Below are 23,510 nucleotides of genomic sequence, written 5' to 3'. Positions count from 1 at the left end.
CAGAACATCAAAAAGACTATGCTTCTTCCAAATTGGCTGTGGCACAAAGCTGAGAGGAGGCTTCTCAGATACCTCTCAAAGCAGGACAAATTTAGGCAAGTTTTTAGGATGTAATTTTTATTCCAGAAAGTGTAGTAAGCAAATAATAGGACTCTCTCCTACACTTTGTTATAATCAACCATTAAATGGTGAGCATGAATTAGTAACTTCAGCAAGACTAAACAGTAACAACAAAGGTTCATGTTTCTTAGGAAAAGAAGAAAGGAAAACAAAGATGGTAATTTAAGGAATGTATTTATTTATATGTCTGTTACATTTTTGCTGGAAAATAATGTAGGAAAAAGAGGAATTCAAAAGAGTTGACAATTTCTTAAACAGTCTATGCTAAGTGTATCAACTGTTGCAATGGGGAAGAAGAAAATGTATCAAGATCTCTTCAGGCAGCTTAAAGGATCTTTAGTATCCTGAAAATAACAAGGAAGCATCCAAATAAGGCCAAATTAGTACCAATTAATAGCTTAAGGATATAGGTTCAATTCAAAGAATAAAATGTCTCTTGCTCTTGTTATGTCAAAGGTTATCAGAAGATAGTGTTACTGAAATATGAAGTAGAGACCATTGATCATTCTCTGTTGCACTGCTTCTCTTCTAGGTTTGGAAAAGAGTTTTTAAGAAACCATGCCTCCTCAGACTCCTTATATACACTGTATCAGGCAGACTTCAGAGGCTAAAGAGAAAATAATTTATCACATATAATAACTCCCTGTTTTAAACACGGCCATCAAGGCTCGTATTCAGACAGAGGTACTACAATTTGGAAAACTATCTAGTGTTTTCTTACAGCTACTTGAGCAGACAGCGTGGAGTCATTGCCTCTTGAGGAAATTATGCAAATGTCTTACCCAAACACTGCTGACCATAAACCACGTACTTGTACTGAGCTCCTTTCGATGAAGCACAGTGACTATACTTCATAAGCAAAACTTCAAGTGTAGGCATGTAAACCCCGTAAACATTTGGCATGGCTGGGCTAGAAAGGAAAATTCCACCATTTGCATTCATCTGAAATTTAGCTGTCTGCCATGTAGCACAAAGCATAAGGCAGTTGCTAGAATAATACATGTAGGCCTTACTGGCCTTTTCTCCAGCTTGAGGAATGAGCCAATTCATGTTCCCAAACAGATAACTGGTTTTGGGTGGGGTTTTTTTTAATGTACCTACTGGTTTTTGCAAGTACAGATGTAAAAAGTCTGGAGAATGCTGCGTGGAGACCTCATAGCAGCCTTCCAGTATCTGAAGGGGACCTATAAGGATGCTGGGGAGGGTCTCTTCTTTAGGGACTGTAGTGATAGGACAAGGGGTAACGGGTTAAAGCTTAAACACGGGAAGTTTAGATTGGATATAAGGAGGAAATTCTTTACTGTGAGGGTGGTGAGGCACTGGAATGGGTTGCTCAGCGAAGTTGTGAATGCTCCATCCCTGGTGGTGTTCAAGGCCAGGTTGGACAGAGCCTTGGGTGACATGGTCTAATGTGAGGCATCCCTGCCACGGCAGGGGTCTTGGAACTAGATCGTAAGGACCCTTCCAACCCAAACCATTGTATGCTTCTGTAATAAAAGATTTATAATTGGTACCCAGTAAATTACCTGGTAAAGGTTCAATCTGATTTTTAGATTGTCTGAATATGAGTCTGAAAAGATAAAACACAGAAAGAGTTAGCACAACTATAAAAGAAAGAAAAGTTTCCACAGATTTTTGTAAAGTGAAACTTCTGCTTTTGGATCAGTTGCCAATCTACCACAATGATCACTGTCACACCATGCTTTCCCAGATATGCTCGCTATATGCAAATGGATTAAGGAATTTTACATGTGAAAAGGTCTCATTTCTCAACCTGACTTATGTATGTTTCTCCCAAATTAACTGCATTATATGTAATAATAAGGACATCTACTGTGAGCCTGATTCAGAGGTCCTAACTGTCCAAAGTCTTACTGAGTCAGGTGGGAGCTATATGTTCTAACAGGCAATCACAAAAAGACCATTGTCTTACAGATGAAGTATTCATGATATTAAACGTATTTCTGCCATTTAAGGTTTGGAGAATTGGCATTCTGTTTCACAGATTACTGCACAAAACTTGCAGTTATATTTCTAAGTAGTAGAATTGGAGCACAAAATGTTAAAGATAGGTCAAGCTAGAAATATGCATGAATTTTCCTCATAGAAAGCTAGGCAATACCAAAAGTAACTGTCATGTCAATTACAGTTAATGCTAAGCTATTATTACCAAGAACCGTGCCTCAGAGCATATAAAGCTTGATAAATTCCTTGCTTTTCATAACCTCAGCAAGCAATTCCTTTAAATTAAATCATTCTTGCAAGCAGAGTCAGTATGTACAACTCCTTGCACAAAGCACTGTAAATACAATTTGTGGCAGCACTAATATAACAGGCAACATTGCAGTAACATCTGCCTAAATTTTTGCCCTTTTTCTTATACTAAAGGGACACCAATCCCATCCCAGTTTCCCTATTCCCATAGCCAAAGCTGGGACTCCACTAGCTCTGGTGAAATCGTTTACGTAAGAAAACACTGTGGTTTACTAAATCACTAGTTATTAACACAATGCTATTGTAATATTCCAGTATTGCTGTTAGTGAATATCTTACTTTTGCTAAGTACCATCAGACTGCCAAATACCCAGGCCTATAGAAGTACAACAGATAATCGTGACACAGTAATTAGGCAATGTCAGCCTCCTGCTCCAAAATCTAGTTCTGTGGTTGAATGTCATACAAGACTTAGGACTCTTCTTCCCAAAAAGGTGGTGGTATCAGTACCGTAACTGAAGTGCATCTACACCAATGCACGCAGCATGGGCAACAAACAGGAGGAGCTGGAAGCCATTCTACAGCTGGAAAACTGTGGCACAGTTGCTGTCACAGAAAAGTGGTGGGATGACTCACACAACTGGAGTTCCGCAATGGATGGCTATAAACTCTTTAGAAGGCATAAGCAAGAAAGGAGAAGCGGTGGCTAGCCCGGTATCTTAAGGAGTATTTTTGTTGTCTAGAACTTAATGATGGTGACGATACGGTTGAGTCTTTATGGGTTAAGAATCTGGGGGAAGGCCCACAAGGAAGATATCAAAGGGATTCTGTTACAGGTCATACAACCAGGATGAAGAGACAGCCAAAATATTCTACAAGCAGCTGGGAGAGGTCTCACAAACACTCACCCTTGTTCTCTTGGGGGACTTCAACCTACCAGGTGCCTGCTGGAAATACAGTAGAGCAGAGATGAAATAGTCTCAGAGGTATGGCACCATGGCTGGTATCACAAAGTGTGGCCAGCAGAAGAAGAGAAGTGGTCATCCCTGGTGAGGCTGCACTTCAAATACTGTATTCAGTTCTGGGGCCCTCGCTACAAGAGAGACATTAGAGCACGTCCAGAAAATGGCACAGAAGGTGATGAAAAAAGGTCTAGAGAATAAATCTTATGAGGAACTGCTGAGGGAACTGGGGTTGTTTAGCCTGGAGAAAAGGAGGCTCAGGGAGACATTACTGCTCCCGAAAGCAGGTTGTAGCGGGATAGGTGTCAGTCTCTGCTCCCAAGGAACAAGTGATAGGACAAGAGGAAATGGCCTCAGGCTGCACCAGGGAAGGTTAGATTGGAAAATTTTATTCCCAGAAAGGGTTGTCAGGCACAAGAAGGGACTGCCCAGGGTGGCAGTGCCCATTCCTTGAGGTGTTTCAGAGACACATAGATGTGGCACTTAGGGACATGGTTTAGTGGTGGACTTGGCAGTCCTGGGTAAAGGTGTAACTTAATCCTCTTAAAGGTCTTTTCCAACCTAAACAATTCTATGATTCTAAGAAGCAACATAACACAAAGTGTCCACAGCTAGCAGGAGCCTAGGGAACTGCAGGTTATAGGGCAAACAGCCCAAATTAGAAGCAGTCCTGTTCAAACAAACATGAGATGAAGGACTGCAGTGTAGCAGAACAAAACTGCTTTTGAGGCAAGGTCCTATGGTGAGATTAATTATAATACATACAAAACCATGAAATTTGTTAATACCTAATAAATCATTAATGGAATAAGCAGGGAAATTACTGCTATCTTGAATCTGTGTTTTTAAGCTGTGGCTGAAATACAGAGCAACTAGTTAAACAGAATCAGTATTGAAAGACTCAATGAACCATGTAACAGTAATGCTTGTTTCCTTGCATGTCGACTCCCCAACAGAGATGTTCAGAGGAACTCTCGCACACAGTAAGTAAAGTCTCTACCTACTCATCAACAGATAATATGCTGTAATTGCATCTCCCTCATGACAGTATTGCACACATTCAGTGTAGCAGTCTATCAGGTGCGGATTTATTCTTTATTAAAAACAAACAAAACCCAAACAAACAAACAAACCCCAACAAAACAACAAAACCAAGTAAAGCATAAACCTTAAGGTTATCAGCCTGCAAATGTGTAATGAAACTTACCATTTCAGGTCCTCTTTCTGTCTCCATTACTGTCTTCCCAATCTCTTTTCATAGAACCACAGAACAGTTGGGGTTGAAAGGGACCTTCAAAAGTCACCTAGTCCAACCCTTCTCCCATAACATTATGGTGTTGAAGTGTGTCAGTGTGAAGTGTTAAACTATGCCTGAATTTCAGAACTCATTCTTGCTAAGGTAAGAGTTTTAATCTTTTACAGCCCTTCCTCCAGAGAAAGCTCTCTGGGTGCTCTTTTATATAACATAATCTTCTGTAAGAACTAAAACACCTTTTACAGTTTGGAAGACCAAGGAAAGGTTTTGGATCTTCTTTCAAGACATTCTGAGAAGGGGAGAGATCTCCAGTCTTTAAATATAGGATCTCCCTCTTTACTTAAAGATGCAAGAAGGAAACCATGGTTGACCTGACTGGTATCTTGTCTCTATTGCCTCTGCTCTGCTTTGGGCTGCCTTGAGAATTTCTAACATAAACTTACAATACTCACTGTAAATTGTGAGCATCCTTTTTTCTCCCTATGTCTTTTATAACAAAACATGAATACGTTTTTCTTCATAAATACATCTTCAAGATATTCTCTACACAAATACAAGTATAAACTTTTGCTTGATTCCTGATCTCCATACGTAGGCCTTCTCCAATGCAAAGACTGACACCTGATAGAGCCATTGGCAACACAGCCTGTGTAAACACTCATTCCAAATTAGACAGAGGTGTTAGGGACACGTTAGGCATCTAGGTGTGCAACTAGCTAAGCATTGCCACTTCTTGCGCTGGGTTCGAAGCTTGGTTTGCTTCTCCTCCCACATGTCATGCAAGGCTGGTGGACTGCAGTGAACTTCTTTCAGCTGCTGCTGGACTTCACCTCCACGTGCTGCTACGGATGCCAGCCACTTCGGGAATATTTGCATCTTTTCCTTTGCACAAAAGAATCCTGAGGATTTCTTGTAACACTCATGAATTGGCAGAACTCTTATCCAGCATGATATTCCTATGAAAATTAACTAAGCAGAGTTATTTTCACTATATATATGTGTGTAATATATATGTACACACACACAGAAATCTTTTTATTTGCTAGAGATTCCTTGTATCCCAGCCACAATATGCTGTTAACAACACTAAAATGAAGTCAGCTATAGCTTTTTGGTTCTCTTTCAAATCCAAAGAATAAAAATTTTATGATGCAGTTCTGGAATCAGTCCTAAACATACATTCTTGGACTTGTTTTAAAAGAATTCTTTATTCCAGAAACAACTCCAAAAAAATTCCAAAATTTATGATTCAATACATGCTGCCCATATTACAAGCTTAAACAGCTTTTAAAAGCTTCGGCTCTGCATGTAACCTTTGTTTCGAAAAGGTATTGTGCAGCTTTCATTGTCTTTGTAACAAATAGGTTGATTAAAACAAAACTTGTCAAGGCAAAGTCTTAAAATGTGATTCATGGCATAATGACTTTAAAATCAAATTCAGATCTCATGTAAGAAGATGCACCACAAATTTTTTGTAACAATGACTCATACCAGATCTGAATCTGGCTTTTTGTTAGAAACTGAAATCTTGATACCTCCGTTACTGCAATATCAGCCAATTTTGTTTCCTCTGTAACTTTAAGTGGCTTGTGCCTCCGTGTATTAAAACTTTCTAAAACTCAGCACAATGGAAGGGTGCACAACTTTTTAAGGCACCAGATTTAGACAAAGGGCATCTGGTACACACTTCCTGTGAGATCTTTGTTTCTGGTGCTATTCTATTAAAAGACCTGAAAATCTAAGCAATAGATCCTTCTACTTTTACTGCTCTGGCTCTGGGGTACAATCCACAAGTCTACTTTGGTGTCTAGGCTGTGACAAGGTGTCTGGGAAGAGTTATGCAGTTCAAAGCATATGCTTTCACAGTACCTTTCTGAACAACAGTCCAACTTAAGTATCTGTATTAGGAAGCTGGCATCATCATGCATTCAACCAAGACAGATACTCCTTGATAGCATTTACCTCCATTGATTTCAATTAAATAGTTGAAGTGAGGTAGGACAAATACCTCCCACGAAATAGCAATACAAATGCCACTCTGCATCTGCAGAAGAGTCACCCAGAGCTGGATCAGACGAAATGGTGATGGAGCTTCTTTGGACCGTTTCTTCTCTGGTTCTTTTGGGCCTGGAATTCCCTCTGCTTCACCGAACCTGTGTTATGTACCTAAAAGCACTCTTTCCAAGAGGTCAGCATTTGTCAGCTGCTGGCTTTTAAACATAACTGGCAGAGGAGGCTGTGTGTAAGCCCTGCTCTCCATAAAATTGCTCAGTGATTGGCAGTCTCTGATTTCTACAGACAGACATGTTTTGTGCTGGTAAAAATAAAAGCCTGACTCTGCAGTCTATAGCACAGGGCAAGTAACTACGAGGGGGGAGTATTTCCTCTCTACTGAGTTTTACCAACTTCAGTACAAAGTTCACTTTCTGTAAGGTGAATGCCTCAGTAGGTGACAGAAACAGTGGTCTCCTCACACCAGGTCTGGCCCCATGAATGTTCTATATTCTGCTGCATAGGGAAACAACGGCATTACCTGCTTGAACGCTTGAAGTTAGGTAACCTTTCTGAAACAAGCCCTGAATGAGCCATTTTCAGGAGGGCAATTGTTTCTCAACAGCTAGCTTTTTGTCCAGTTTAAATGCAGTAGCATTCAGCTTCTGATGTGGACAAACAACTAACAGGAAGCACCAAATACATTAATGTATATTCTCAGGTACCTACGTTCATGATGTTACCAATGTTATCAAATAGTACCATAATGAGAATAGTACCATAATGAGATTGAAGTAAATAAGGGCAGACAGCAGCTGAACCTTTTTCATGTAGGAACAGTGAAGCGGAACACATCCCACACAAAAAATATGCCGGTGACACAAGGAGTCTGACTCACTCCCTCTCCATGTGCTCCCCAGTTCTGCCTGGAAAGCAAATACCTTTGGAATTATAGAATCATAGAATGTTTTGGATTGGAGGGACCTTAAAGGTCATCCAGTTCCAACCCCCCTGCCATGGGCTGGGACACCTTCCACCAGACCAGGTTGTGCAAAGCCCCGTCCAACCTGGCCTTGAACACTGCCAGGGAGTGGGCATCCACAGCTTCTCTGTACAACCTGTGCCAGCGTCTCACCACCCTCACAGGGAAGAATTTCTTCATAATATCTAATCTAAATCTACCCTCTTTCAGTTTAAAGCCATTACCTGTGGTCCGATTACTACACACACTTGTAAAAAGCCCCTCTCCAGCTTTCTTGTCAGCACCCTTTAGGTATTGGAAGGCTGCTCTAAGGTCTCTCCAGAGCCTTCTCTTCTCCAGGCTGAACAAGCCCAACTCTCTCAGGCTGTCTTCATAGGAGAGCGCCTTCATAGCCTCCTCTGGACTCATTCCAACAGGTCCACATCCCTCGTGTGTTGGGACCCCCAGAGATGAACACAGTACTCTAGAGAAGCTGTTTCTTTTTGGTTCTTCAGCCACAGTCAGGTACAGAACCTCTCCTTCATCCCCTTTCAGGCTGCTGGTGGGGAGTATACCTGACCTCACAACAGTATTTAGACAATGTCTAAACAAAGGATCTCCAAAATTGCACATACTAAAGAACTGGGTTTGAACAAAAACTGTGTTGTGTTAATTTAACTGTGCTAATTGTAAATAAATCAACCGACTTTTAATCATTTTGGCTTTAGAGCTGTTTTTTATAAATCACATAGCAATATGCATAACTGTCAATTACCCACTTTCAGCAGAAGAAATAGAAGGGATAAATAGGGATGCTGTATATAATATATAAAGGAGATTAACATATATTAATAAAGATATATGTATTTAGTTATGCTAGTATACATTAATTTATACACTTTTATACCATTATAAGTATTTTAAACTTTGGTTAAAAAAAAAAACAATGCTGATCTAAAGCTAAGATGGACTTGGCTAGAATTTAAATTCTGCAAATTCCAGCAGATTCTTCCCACAACACTAAATTTATCCACAGCTTAACTATTTTATGGTGGAACATTTTTAACTTCACATTAAATAAAGCACTATGATTGTAACTTAGAAAGAAAAACAGAAATAAAAATGCTACTGAGGTACTGTATGAGTGAGTTAACAGTATTGTAAGAACTCTGGCTTCTGGAATTTCCTGCTGAAAGTCAGTGCCTGACTTTGTGAGCTGGTACTGCACCAAAACTAAATCTTATTTTTAAAGAAAGTAGAAACAAAACACCATATTTTGTTTGGTATTTTTCTACATGCTTTTAACTTCCTTAGCACATCTTATAAATTGCCTAAAAAAAACTTACATCTCTTTGTCTAACATCAGCTAAACTGAGAGATAAACTCAATAATGAGACCTCAGGAAAGAATTATCTGTCATATATTTTATTACAGAGTACACTGGGCCTCAGTTAGCTAGCTCCACTACTTCTCTCCTACTTTCTATCTCTAATCCCCAGGAATTAGGGCATGCCAATCTGCTCTCTAAACCTTAGTAGCTCTCAAAAAATTAAGACTTAAGTAAAAAAATGCCATTAAAATGTAATACACAGAAGGGGACGTATGCTGTGTGAACCTGGACAAGGTTTTTCTACTTGCTGTACTTACTTACCTTCCCATTCACTCTTGCTCCTCTTGCCTGTTTAGACATAAGCCTTTCACAGCAATGGCTCTGTGTATACTTCTGATTAATACTAACATCAAGGACACCTCGAGGTTGGTCATAGACCACAGGGGTCATAATCTCCCTGAACTCAAACCTAACCAGCTGTCTACCTGATCCTAGCAGCTCTCACAACTTTCAAATAGCAAGAGGAACTGCATGCAAGCCTCAAGTACTGTTGTCTGTTCTTATGCTTACAAGAAAGGAGGTCCAATGCAGACTGCTACAGTGCAAGGCCAAAAAAAAACCCAAAACTAGATGTCTATGGAGACACTAACACAGGTCAGGACACACTGCTTGGTCCCATTAAGGATAACGTCAGTGTGGATGCAGCTTACATGCTTGTCATGCACCTGACAGTAAGGAACCCCAGCTTCTGCAGCTCTACAACGTAAGCCAAGAATCGGGGTCACATTCAAAAGGGAAGTGAGGGGTTTCTTTAGTAAGAATTAATTGAAAACACAAGAAGTGCTTGCCTTCCTTCTTTAAATGTGGTTGTTTGGGGTTTTTTGCATTATTAAATGTCTTCTGTTGAGCCTCATGCATATACAGCTCAGACAGACAACCAAAGAAAACCATCATTTTAACTGTTGCTCCAAAATACATGCAAGGTAACCTGCTGACCACCTTTTCAACTGAAATAGCAGAGCCTTTTCTCCTTGAACAGAATCAGACTCCGTTCAGCAACGCTGTGTGATCTTCAAAGGTACTTTGTTTTACTGATACAGAAGACATAAACCAGTCTAGAAAGTGATCTTGAATCAGTGTTTATTGTGCAGGTCCCACATAAAAAGATATGAAATATATCTGATGCATGATATGAGAACAAACAGGAAATGAAAATTGGAAGATGGCTGGTGTATCCAATCTAAATAGTAAAGAGAGGTATCACAGCAAGGAAAATAAGGCAGGCTGAAAAGAAACTTTACAAGCACCACACAAAAGCTATCCTGCGCAAAGAGTGAAATAAAGCATATGTGCTTCTAAATCCCATCCTATTTTGAGGAATTTAATCATGGATAAGCCTTTTCCTGCCACCTGTACAGAAATCACTGTTGCACAGAGTACTTCAAGGCAGTGAAAATAAGGAGGCTTCAAACAGTTGAAGTAACAAACATGAATTAAATCAGAGATCCAGACTTCTCCACAGTACAAGTTTTATCCACGTTCATTCCTGCGGACAAGTTTAATTGCTGTTCAGTAACATTCATTTTAATGTGAAATATTATTTCAACTTTGCCCTCTTATTTATCCAGAATTGAAACAACACACAAGTATAATTGACAGGCATCAGAGAACCAACCTGTGACAGACCAAAGCAGTTGTTTCAAGAGCTCTTGAGAGACTACCAGTCCGAAGAGGATGCTCACGTCCATCTTACGCTGAGATCACGTTATGTTTGCGAAAACTAGTGTTTTCCTGCACATCTGAGGCATGCCAAAACGTAGCCCTGGAGGACTACTGACATCTGGTGGTCACTTCACTCCTTCCCAACAGTATCTGCAGCTCCTGGCAGAGATCACTGAGGTCTGGGGGGAAGTAGAACTGTTCCACCGATAATTTGTATCACAGCCCACAGGACTGCTAGTGTGAACTAAACCGGCACACCTCAGGGAATGTAAGTGTTCTTATTTATAACTAATGCATTAAAAAAAAAGAGGAAAGAAAAAGTAAAATATAAATCAATTCTAAAGAAAGCTAAATCATATATATTGAATTTTACCCTGACTTGATCAGATTACGTTCTACAGATGGCCTGACAGGAACACATACCAGGGAAGCATTAAGTTACAGGCCTTACTCTGTGTCAAACTTAGTGGAATTTGTTTGTTACAAGTAAACGCAGATGAACTGCAATACACAAACAACAAACTCAGTTGAAGCTGCCAGCACATTAATAGTACTGTTGGATTAAGTTTACTCTAAAGTTTTTATAAATAGAGCAAACTTAATTCAACAAGTTCTTGAGGACAACTGGGCCATGAAATAGAATTATATAAAACTGTCCTTTTAACAAATGAAATAAAGCATTGTTTCTTAGGTAAGATGTTTCTTATTACTGAAAAGGTCTTCTTTTGCTAGACAACTAGCACAATATTAAATTACGAGTAGGAGTATTCAACAATTTCATCAATTTTGACATGTGCTAGATGGTGAGACTGCCCAGACAGAAACTGCCTCAGTTCTCTCCAGGAAACTTGACTGAGGATCTTCTTTCTGCTGTATTCAGAGAGACCAATGCCACCAGCACTGGATCTAAAATGTTCTTAGGCTATTTAAAGCTAAGTTTTGCTTGTTGCAGTTATCTACAGCTTGTAAACAAAATTCTGAGGCTTTCAGGCATTCATCAAGAATACAAAAATCTTACTAAACTGTCATGAGAATGTTCAGCCCTTCCCAATTGATTTCTTGCCGCAAAATGTTTCAAAGTCTATTCCAGGTAATTATGCACTTCTCATTGAACTGGGAGATCATTTCAAACCTAATAAAACTCTCAGCATCTGCTGAGTAGTGAGAAGTAATCAAAGTGGTTTTCTACACCTTTCCTACATGCTGCAAGAGTGCAGCTTTGCAAAAAATCTGCAGTACAAATAATCAGTCTCCAAACTGACATATATTATCACTTGCCACCAATATGACACCTCTCCATAAGTAAACAGATTGCTAAACTACAGTTCCACCTTCAATCTAGGCTACCTAACCAGACTGAAAGATAGTGAACTATTTTATACTACTTCTACAAAATGCATTGTTGTGCATACATTTTCTAGTTGGCTGTGGCACATTGTGGGCAAACATTTTACAGAGGCATGTGCCATTGCTAACATAGCCAAGTAGTGTGCAAGATATAGCTAGTGCTCAGAGTGGAAACAAGAAAGGGTACATGGGACACTGATACAGAGACAACTCTATCAAGCCATCCCAATGAAAGCAGTACATGTGCACCGAGATAGATAGTTTGGGTTGACTCAGTCAGGGCTCGCAGCTGGGCTGGGTACCTGGCTGAGCCAAAGCCTACCCAAAAAGCTTTCAAAAGACAAGTTTCAAGTTTTTTCACTCCCATTTGTATTTCAGCAGAAGCCTAGCATCTGTTGACTGCTGATGTCTCTGGAGAATCTCACTCATGTGGCCCACAAATCACTGATGTCTGCTCAAAACCAGAAGACATACTAGAGATGGAGAAGTGGACAAATAACTATTGAGAAATACAAGGGCATTTCCAGGGTGTGCAGTGACTCAGTTAGAAAAGCAAAAGCTCAGCTTGAACTGAAACTTGCCAGAGGTGTCAAGAACTACAAGAAAGGGTTCTTCGGGTACATTAAGAAGCATAAACAAAAGGGAAACACTGGCCTGCTGTTAAGCAAGAAAGGGGAATTAATTACCAAGACTGAATATGCAGAGATTCTCAACATTTTCTTCACCTCTGTCTTTACCAGCACTGTTGGGCCCCAGGCCTTGGGACCTGAAATCTAGGTCGACACAGACACAGATCCACCATCAGTGAAATACGAATTACTGTATGAACTATTACAGGAGCTTGACCCCTACAGATTGATGGGCACTGACAATATCCACCTGAGGATGTCAAGAGAGCTGGCTGATGTCATTGCAAGGCTGATGTCATTGCAAGGCTGCTGTCAATAATCTCTGAAAAGTCATGGAGACTGGGAGACATCCCAGAAGACTGGAAGAAGGGCCATGTCACCCCATCTACAGGAAGGGCCCAGAGGAGGATCCTGGAAATTACAGGTCCATCAATCTTACATTAATCCCTAGGAAGATTATGGAACAAATCCTCCTGTGGGCTATCACAAGTCAAACCAAGCACATAACTGGGAAAAGCCAGCACAAATTCAACAGGGGCAAACTGAACTGTGGACTCTGCCTACCTGGATTTCTCCAAGGCTTTCAATATGGTTTTCCAAAGCCTCCTAGAGAAACTGTCATGTTATTGTCTTGACGAGTCGTCTGTGCAGTGGGTGGGGAGCTAGCTGATCACACCCTGAGGGTGGTGGCAAAGAGTTCCTGGCACTTGTCACTAGTGGGGTCCCTCAGGGATCAATACTGCGCCCAACACTGTTCAGTGTCTTTATAAGTTATAAGGATGATGGGATCAAATGTACCATTATTAAGTTTGCCAATGGTACCAAACTGAGTGAGGAAGTGGACTCTTTGGAAGGAAGAGCTACCCTGCAAGAAGACCTGGATAAGCAGGAAGAGTGGGCTAACAAGAACCTTTTGAATTTCAACAATGAAAAGTGTAAGGTCTTGCCCCCTGGTAAACGCAATCTCTAAGAGTGCAGCACAGGCTGGAACCTATCCATCTGGGGAGCAGCTCTGTAGAAAGAGACCTGAGGATCCTGGTGGACAGCAAGCTCAATATGAGTGAACTGTGTGCAGCTGCAGCAAAGAAAGTCAACAGGATGCTGGGTTACATCAACAAGGGTATCCCCAGCAGAGATAAAGATGTTGTTGTCCCACTCAGAGCTTCAAGTCACACCTGGAATACCATGTTCCTGCAATACAAAAAAGATGTGGACAAGCTGGAGAGAATGGCTGCAATGATGATCAAAGGACTAGGAAAGCTGTTGTATGAGGAAAGTTTGGGAGAGCTGGGCTTGTTCAGCCTGGAGAAAAGAAGGCTCAGGAGAGACCTTGTCACTGTATGTGAGTAAAGGGTGGCTACAAAGATGGACACTCCCCTTTTACAAGGAGTCATATGATAAAAATTAGGGGTAATGGGTACAAGTTACTCCTAGGGAGATTCTGACTGGACACAAGAGGAAAATCTTTCACAATGAGAACAGTCATTGGAATAATCTCCCCAGGAAGTGTTGGATTCCCCAACACTAGACACTTTAAGATTCAGCTGGACAGAGTGCTGGGCCATCTTGTCTAGATTATGTTTTTGCCAAGAAAGCCAGATGATCCTTGAGGTACCTTCCAACTTGGTATTCTATGACTCTATAATATGTGTTTCAGGTCTCTTCCTGCACTGGTGCATGAACATACAGTGACAAAAGTGGCTCCACAACACTACTTCTTAAAACATTCCCAAAGGTCCAGCTGCAAATCCGTAGAAATTCATCAGTACAGAGACACTCACTCCAGCACACACCAGGCACAGAGCCTATGTTCCACTTAAATCCTACTCCAGCTACTTAAGAGAAAGTGCTATTTTCTGTATTTCAACAATGCTGGATTCTGCACAGTAATGCATTTCACCTGCACTGAAAAGCTGTCACATTGCTGCATATCTATTAAATAAAAGCATTATAATTAGGTGAGCTACTGCATAAAAGAGACAATCACCACTTTAACAAAGCACTGTCACAGCCCTTACAGGTCCTTGTCTGAAGAGAAAGTCTCTTCTTTCCTTTGTTGTCCCTCCTACATGTGTTTTCCAAATAACCTCAGCATTGCCAATCCAATTCTACAATAGCAGGAGATGATTACTGTGTGACAATGTTCTAATTCACAGACATAATCTTTCTTCTGTGTTTATATTTTATTGGGGAAGTTTTCCAGGGGCAGGTAGAGATGCCCTCCACTCACCACCAGGGGCAGATGGGTCTAAAAATAACTCTGCCTGGTTCTAAATGGTAGTATCACGTTGGTAAACCTCTTCCGGAGACACATGAAAGCAAGATAACCCATTCCTGCCAGCATGCTGACCAGCAGGGTGGTACCGAGAACCCTGGGAGCTCTTTTCTTGGCCACACGGAACGCTGTTGGCAGCACAGCTGAGATTAATATATTGTTGACGTGTCCTAAAACTTTGCAAAATGCTTTTCTCTTCAGGACACGCTCATAGTAGGCTTCCAAGTTGGGCCGCCTTCCATTTCCCCAGTTTCTTCTTGCTAATCCCAGAAACTTCAGGCGATGTAATGTGACAGCAAGTGATACATCTGCCAGACTGAAGAAATCACCACAGAGCCAAGGCTGATTTCCATCTTCTAAGCAGAGATAAAACATAATGAATTAGGAGCTACTGGAATACAAGCCACAAAGAAGCCCCCATGTGCTAGCACTTAGTTTAGTGCTATTTTAAAATGCTGTCTAATAAACACCATCACCACTTGAGCTAAAATAAGGCTATAATCAATGAACATTTCCCTAATCCCTGTATATTCTTCACACAATATTCTAAAGTCTTAGGCTCAGCAGCCTGGCCTACATTTGTTGAGGAAAAAAGAGATGCATTTTAGGTCCAAAAATTAAAACCCACAGTAAACACTTGTTTTCCTCAATGACATTTCTCAAATCTGGATTAAATTAAACAGGAGTGGAAAGGAAGCTGGCAGTTTAGCTTTTATTGAAAAGCTACCACTTGCCTGAAGAATTCATCGTCTCGCCAGTCCCATTCAGCTCTATGGCATTCACTCAAACACTGTTAATTTGTTGGAGACTTTTAAGTCAAAACTAAATGGATCAGATGACTGACCAGCACCAAACACACTAGCTCAGCATGGAGGCAGAGTCTGTCCACCTGTCCTTCCATGGGCTTTTTTTACACTGAAAAGTTGTGGATGCCCCGTCCTTGGCAGTGTTGAAACCCAGGTTGGATGGGTCTTTGAGCAACCTGGTCAGTGGAAGGTATCCCTGGGTTGGAAGCAGATGATCCTTAAGGTCCCTTCCAACCCAAACCATTCTGTGATTCTGTGGATATTCACCCTGCCCGCCATTTGTCAAGAGCACAGATGGAGATCCCAGGCTCCCTCTCCAGTTTTCCTGGGATGGCTCACAGAAGGCACTGCGAGGCAGCACCACACCTCAGTGATCTGAACCACCACCACATGAAAGGGCTGACCCATGCTGGCTACACCAAGAGGTTTTGAAACCCAGGATATGAAATTTGGTAGCTCGCATAGCTGCCAGCATGATAACCTACATCTCAAACAGGACTATGCCGTTTCCTCCCTATTTGCAACTTTTTGCAGTTCTTCCCACACAACTGGCACAAAAAACACTGGTATGAACATTCAGCAGCACCTCTGTGGAAACAGAGAAATTTTGCAATGTCCCTTTGAACTCATTTGCCACCAGAGGAAAGCGACAGTCTGGCACACTGCTGGTACTAGTTTATTTCGATCAGTTATGCAGGTCTGGAAGAAAGGCCTCTGCAGAGAAAGTGTCTATCCTATGTTGCTGAAATGATACCTGAGGATTCATCCAGTGCATTAAGTAAGTAAGATGATGGAAAGGAAAATCAAAGAATCTAACCTGTGCGAAAGAAAGATGCCTGCTGTGGCAGCAGCAATAAGTGAATGAGTGATTGGAGTGGTAGTGAGAGAAGCAGAAGCTCAGAGTTTGGCCAGGACCTGAAGAAGCACTGGTCACAAACCTCAAAAATGTGAGTACCTCAGACAAAATTCCAAGAGGCAGATAATAGCCTGTGATCCTGGCGGTTTCCATAAGCTCATCAATATTGTATCAGTTGACTCCTTGGAAAGGCTATTTAACATAGAAAGCAAATGGGCTGCTGGAAATGGTGACAGACTTAGTTTGCTGAAAAAAGTCATACCATTCTTTGTGAGTTAGAATATTTTCTACGACTCACAGGTATCCCAGTAGAAAATTTAACCTAGATTTTCAATTGCTGGTTCAAATCTACAGTCTTGATAGTAACTGATATTTACTACAACAGCTATTTATAGAGCCAAATGCAAAGAGTTAGTGATTCAGGCAGATGTAGCTGATATTGACTAATGCTTCATGCAGCTCCCAGTGAAGTCAGAGGAACTACTGGAAGTTGGATCAGACTCTGAAGAAGCAGAAGACTAATCCCATTTAAACAAAATTTGACTTCCATTTGGGTGGGTGGCAGGTAAACACTACTGCTTTCCAAGAGGGTGGGGTAGAGGAGTTGCTTAATGATTAGAACACTTATCCAAATTGCTAATTCTGCATATACCACAAATACCAGCACAGTATTTACACAAGATTGTAATAAACCTGTGTTAAACACTAAGGTTGCGATCATTCTAGTGAACTGAGGCCTACAACTACATCAAGAATAACATTATATAGTTAAGGTTTTTCTTATTTTGTTGTTAAAATACTGCAAAATTGTGCAGCTAATTGCACTCACTATGCTGAAAGTGTGATCAAGCACTCTCATAAGACAGTGAGAACTCACTGCAGCAGTAAACTAAAATAGTATTTAAAACAGCATTCATCCTTCCTGTGATGTTAGATCAGTATATGCTAAAATTATCAAATTGGATGCATTGAAACCAGTTCTATAATTGTGCTGTCAAGAAGTTTCTTCTGTCTCCCCAAACATAAGCACCAACAGGATTTAGGAAGAATAATTCCTTACCTGGTGTTTCCTCATTTCGCCGCTGCAATTCAGTCTCAACCTGATCCAAAACTTTTTCCAGTTCGTCCAGTATTTTCTTTAGGTATTTTATATTATCATGATCCAGCAGCTTTGACTAAACATATGTACAGGTTAGTGTTTTAATCATTGTACAGAGTCTATACTTTCATCAGAGAAACTTTTACTTTAATAATACAGTGCTTATTTACAAAACATGATTATTTTCTCCACACAGTCAGCTAGCTATCATTTGATAGGACTCAACAGCCCAACACCAGATACATACTTACCTGCGAAATGAGTGGGATCAGTCCAGTACTTCAGCACACACTGAAGTGTGTAGCTGATCCTAGGGGACAGACTGCTTCATGCCTTGTAGGGTTAAACCACTGCATGGCATTACTGGTAATGACAGGCAAAACAAACACGTACATTGTGACAGAAGGAGCCTGACAATAACAAGCTCATAATAAAGGGGGGAATATAAAGAGTTTTCTTACTTTAAGGCGCTTCTGTTTTGCTATGTAGGCATCTTGAAGGTCTGGATTTTCTTCTGCAAGTTTCTTCAACTCTGATTCTGTGTTACTTATTTGGCCTGACACAGAAAAACAAAGGAATGACATCAGATATCCAAATGTGCCCATAATACAATCCACAGAAACAGATCAATAGCTTGTGTACAAATATCACACCAAAGAAATGGGAAGTGGTACTTCAATGAAGCATCACCACCAACTTGGGATTCAAAAGCATCATACTTTGGACAACTTAACTGCTGCATGAATTGACCTCACCACACCTGCTCATCAGTTTGCAGTGAGTCGTATGAAGTGGTTATCTGCCAGGCAAGAATGAGAAATTCTTCTTAATATTTTTCTCTTACTCAGATAAAACCATTTCTCTACCAAAATATGTCCGTGAAATTCTACTAAAGCACCTTTGGTCTCTGCTGGTTTTGCACCTCATTTCCTGGGTTCCTAATGCACTTTTCATGCTGTGAAAGTGCAGACAGGCCCATACTGAGATCTTCTGCACATCAGTGTAGGTCACATGCATAATTCCACAGCAAAAGCATAAATACCACTGAACATGGAACCAAGGTATTTTCAGTTAGCTAAAAACGTGACACCAAAATCTGTGGATTCTTTTGGAAATGCTCATTATGGAGTACAAAGTTGTTCCAGAAAAACATTCATTACACGATTTAAAGAAATATGTGAAAAATTTAAAATAATTTTACTTATTTCTACTACATGTGTATAGCCTTTGCTCTCCTTAAAATGGGTCTTTGTTTGAAAATGGCATACTTACAGACCTAGAATACTCTCACTTGTACTTGATAATTAAGATTAGTTCCAATTAAGTCTTATAAATTAAACTGATTAAAAAATTTTTGCTAGAAAATAATGAACTCACTGTTTCATATATTCTTTATTTCAACCTGACATGACTGTGAAAGCCATCTTTCAACATAGTATGTGAAGAAACTGAAGGATGTAATCACACAACTAAGATCTTATATATGCAATTAATTACTTAATGGTATTTGGTATGCATTAACGTAACCTGTACGTGGCTGGTGGCTTGTTATATCTAACACTCTCAAAAAGATCAGCTTTTCAAAGCTGGAAACTAAACCATCTGGGTTTGAACAAGCAAAGGAACTGTTTAGGAACATCAAGAGCTATTAAAAAAATGCCTCAAATTAAGAAAACAGGCTATGTGAACAGCATCTGCTGTCCAAACCCAGGGGAAAAACAAAACAACAACAACAACAAAATAGCTATAACAACTGAAAGATTATTTGCCAAGCATTTTTCTGAATATCACTGAACTATGCATTTCTGAAAATTACTGGATTTCATACTGGAGTTCATTTCAGGAGGTTCTCTGTTATAAAGAGGACTGGGCAACATAATTAATCTACAGTTATCTGCCCTTTACATATTTTTTCATGGGAAACTGGTACGTGTTTAAAAGTCCATCAGGTAAAATACCCACCCCAAGGAAGTCAAAGAATGTTTCACCACTGATTCCACCAGACCACTGGTTCATCCTTCATCCTGATTTTATATTGCTGCGTTATTTTCACCCAGGATTTTAGTTTAAGTTGTGCTTTAACAATTTCCATTGGTCTGATGAGCCCGTGCTACTTAATTCTTCACACTTTTTTCCTCCCTACTCCTGGCACCAAGTTGACACTAGTACATTCCTCAGACAAAAAGGGCCTGATGATTTGCCTATTATATATTAGATAAACAGGCTCTGTTTCACTGAGGCAAATTTGCATTTTCACCACTTTGAGAGAAAAGCAATTGCTTTAATTTAACAGGTAAACTTATTACAAGTTTACAAACACAAAAAGAAGTGTTTCCTTCAGTGTAGTGGTTGGATGTAAGCAACAGTAGAGCTGTTCCCTAGATATGGCTTTATAAGCATAAACAGCAAGATCAGAAAATAAAATACAGCAATCACAGCTGCCATTTTCTGTTACGCACAAGACATTTACAGACATTAGGGAAATTAATTCCACAGACACCTCAAAAATGATACTTCCTCTTTCCAGTTTTCAAGGCATGACAGACTACACTATTAATAAAAAGTATACGCACAAGTTACCAAGAACTGCAACCAGAACTGGAAATATATGTGCTCCATATATTCTGCTCAAGGTGCACTGAAGATGCAAGATGAACACAATGAAACAACTTACTAACTGATAGGCATTCAGAGCTTTATCAGTACATACTACGAATTCTGCTGGTAGCATAGGCTGGAATCATGGAGTCCACTGTTAACTCAGGGTGCAGGATGCAGCCATGTGTGTAGGCATCCATAGGCAAGGAGTCTAAAAGCTCTCTATAGTGCTGCACCCTTGGATAATACATGCTCCCTTCTTCTGGCATTAGTCTTGGTACTCCCTCTGCAATACAAAGTTAAGAGTGAAGTTAAGAACAGAAGAACCATGTAAATGACTAAAAGCAGTATTTCTGAAGTTGCTTCAGTTATGTCCAACCAGCAGAGATGACATAGTCATAGCTAAGGAAGCTTCAGTTGTTCCCTGCCGTAATTCAACAGTTATCAGAGGTCAGGGAAATGTGTATACACATACACCACTTTGAAATGTTTTAATAATTCCAATTCCTATGCAGCAATCCACATAAACACATATTTAAGAGGCCTTCAAACAGAAAAACAGATTCAGCATCTATTTTGTACTTGTAGAAATGAGAGACTGTGGCACACAGCCCTTTATCCCTCTCACAGTAGACTAGAATATTCTGCCCACCACTGAGTTCTATTCTGCCCTCGATCTACCTGGGCCCAGACTCCTCATTCGATGAGGACACTAGCATTAAATACAAATATTTTTCACCCAACAATGACATTTTCTTCGTGCCTTAGAAATTGCAGTGCTAAACCCCTGAAACACAAAGCACTGCCTCTTCACACCTAAAAAAATTAGTTCTGCATTTCCTTCAAAACTTGAGGCAGCCTGTTTTCTGTCACTACAAAGAGTTTTAAAGGCCTGCATGTGATCACTTCCGAGTTTTTTCTTCCTACTTTTTTCCCTCTTCACTCCATTCTCGCTCCAAAAATACTCCGTTTTTCCACCGAAGATTATTCTGGAACTAAGCATCTTTCTTTTCCTCTCACAGAAAAGCAGGACCTGCCTCACCACACCAGCTGTGCAGTTCTGTTCAACCCATTATTTTTCACTGCAGTCTCACCACCGGGTTAGCACAGTGCAGCACTACCCTTACTGACTTCTCCATCCTTCCCCAAGGGGAAGGAGGACAGTGGTAGGTTTTTACTTACAGCTGCTTGTAAAGATGCTGGAAGGCCCTCAGTTCATATTAAAGGGATGTGGCTCTATCCCATACAACCACTAGGAAAGCCCCTTGAGAGACTGTAAACACTTTCTGGTCCTGAGCAAACTAACACATAACCGTATGGAGCTGACACCAACACAGCTGCATGCTATGGGTATGCAGGGAAGGATTTCATTTTGGACACTTTTAAGATCTGGCTGGACAGGGTGCTGGGGCACCGTCTAGGTCATGCTTTGTCTAGAAAGGCTGGACCAGATATCAAGGTCCCTTCCGACCTGGTATTCTGTGATTCTATGATTCACACCGAGAATGCCCATGGTATTACCATCGACAAAGGTTGCTTCCAGGTAATCAATGATCTGCGTTGCTTCACAAATGATGTTTTCCCCATGGATCAGGACAGGTACTTCTCCAGAGGAGTTCAAGCGCATGAACCACGGCTCGTTGTGCTCGCTCAGCGGCAGGTTTACATCGTGTTCTTCGCACTTGAGGGCTTTTTCGGCTATTGCCAACCGCACCTGCAGCGGTACCACGGCGTTACCACAGCAGAGGCGCTGCCCGGGCAGCCGTCCCTGCTCTATGGAGCCGACGGGCGCGGCCCTGCCGCAGGTACCCCCTCCTCCCCCGGCACAACCCCACAACCCCGGCCCTGCAGGCCGCCGCGTCGCGGCCCCCCCCACCCTCCCGCCCCCCGGGCTCCCCCCTCACCTTCTGCGAGGAGAAGGACTGCGTCCAGTGGTACAGCACCAGCGGCGCCATGGCCGGCGGCGCGGCGCGCCGGGATGCGCAGCGCTGCGCTGCGCTGCGCTGTGCCGGGCGGAGCAGGAGGCCTGTGTCTGCCCCGCCTCGGCCGGCTTTTGGCTATGAAAACAAGGGGGTATGGCCGGAGGGTGCGGGGAATCCCGTTCTTCCCCCGCGCTGCTCGGAGGACGGCCCTTTCTAAGGAGCACCTGCCTGCAAAACCATCCACAGCATCCCCTAGGGCAGCGCGGAAGTGTGGATGCGCCGGCAGAAAGGTCACATTGCAGCATTTCCTCTGTACTGGTTTTATCTCCCCCCCCCCCCCGAACAAGTATTTCCACTGTGTATTTCAGGGACACTGGCATCACGCACTTGGGGAAAAAATACAAGAATTACCAGAAGGCATCCTGAATTGGGCCTTATGGGAACAGTCTCATGCAAAATACCCTTAGGTTATAGCAATAAGAAATAAAGCTCTAGAATAATACACACTACTTTAGCCCCCCGTGTTCTTTCAAGCTCAAGAGACAAGGCTTCTCAATTTATTTTTTTTTTTAGACAAAAATAGAAATTTGAACAGTTTTGCAAGCAGGGTTTGTTGGGGTTTTTTTTTTTTTTTTTTTTCCTGGGGGAAGAAGTGTCATTTGTTTGTTTGCTGTTGTTTTGGGAATTTTTTTTTTTTTTCTGTGTAACATAAAATCCTAGAAGCATCTGGTAACACACAGTAGCTTCCATTGTCAGAAAAAGCTGCCCCTGTATCTCACCCAGGAGATTACAGAATCACACAATGGTTTGCGTTGGAAGGAACCTTAAAGATCTTACATAGTTCCAACCCCTTGCCATGGGCAGGGACACCTTCCAGTAGGTCAGGTTACTCAAAGCCCCATTGAACCTGGCCTTGAACACTGCCAGGGATGGAGCAGCCACAGCTTCTCTAGACAACCTGTGCCAGTGCCTCACCACCCTCACAGTGAGGAATTTCTTCCTAATATCTCATCTATATGTACACTCTTTCAGTTTAAAGCCATAACCCTATTACCACACTCTCTGATAAGGAGCCTTCCCCCATCTTTCCTGTAGCTCCCCTTTAAGTACTGGAATGCCACTACAAGGTATTCCCAGAGCCTTCTCCAGGCTGAACAAACCCATCTCTCTCAGCCTGCCCCCACAGGACAGGTGCTCCAGCCCTCTATCTTCTTGGCCATGCTCTGGACCCACTTGAGCAGGTCCCTCTCTTTGTTATGCTGGGGCCCCAGAGCTGAACAGTACTCCAGGTGGGGTCAATTGTTTAGAGGATGCAATCACTGGTAGTACCTCTGTCACACACTATTGCTGTATTGGGGAGATAAGGAAACTAAAACCATGGTTAGATTACAGAGTCCAGAATATTGTTCCCTTCATCCTGAC

General features: G+C 41.4%; 1 protein-coding gene across 5 annotated transcripts in view; it reads right to left on the bottom strand.

Annotated features, from left to right (window-relative positions):
• Positions 1–281: 281 nt before the first annotated feature.
• Positions 282–23,510, bottom strand: part of GDAP1 (ganglioside induced differentiation associated protein 1) — a 39,753-nt gene continuing 16,524 nt past the window's right edge. For 3 of the 5 annotated variants that reach the window (XM_065668459.1, XM_065668460.1, XM_065668461.1), the window contains exons 2-6: positions 21,688–21,880; positions 20,279–20,452; positions 18,030–18,124; positions 17,530–17,644; positions 9,958–15,163 (exon numbers count right to left, since the gene is read on the bottom strand). In XM_065668459.1, the coding sequence (XP_065524531.1) occupies positions 14,781–15,163; positions 17,530–17,644; positions 18,030–18,124; positions 20,279–20,452; positions 21,688–21,793 (873 nt within the window). In that variant the 5' untranslated portion in view covers positions 21,794–21,880 and the 3' untranslated portion in view covers positions 9,958–14,780. Of the gene's footprint in view, positions 465–1,646; positions 1,691–9,957; positions 15,164–17,529; positions 17,645–18,029; positions 18,125–20,278; positions 20,453–21,687; positions 21,881–22,070; positions 22,409–23,510 lie in introns of those variants that run through there. The other 2 variants (XM_065668462.1, XM_065668458.1) reach the window with 2 other exon arrangements.

This window comes from Lathamus discolor, chromosome 2 (assembly GCF_037157495.1).
Source record: "Lathamus discolor isolate bLatDis1 chromosome 2, bLatDis1.hap1, whole genome shotgun sequence".
Classification (NCBI taxonomy): Eukaryota; Metazoa; Chordata; class Aves; order Psittaciformes; family Psittacidae; genus Lathamus; species Lathamus discolor.
Note: the sequence above shows the minus strand (reverse complement) of the source record. Positions and strands in the feature narration are given on the sequence as shown.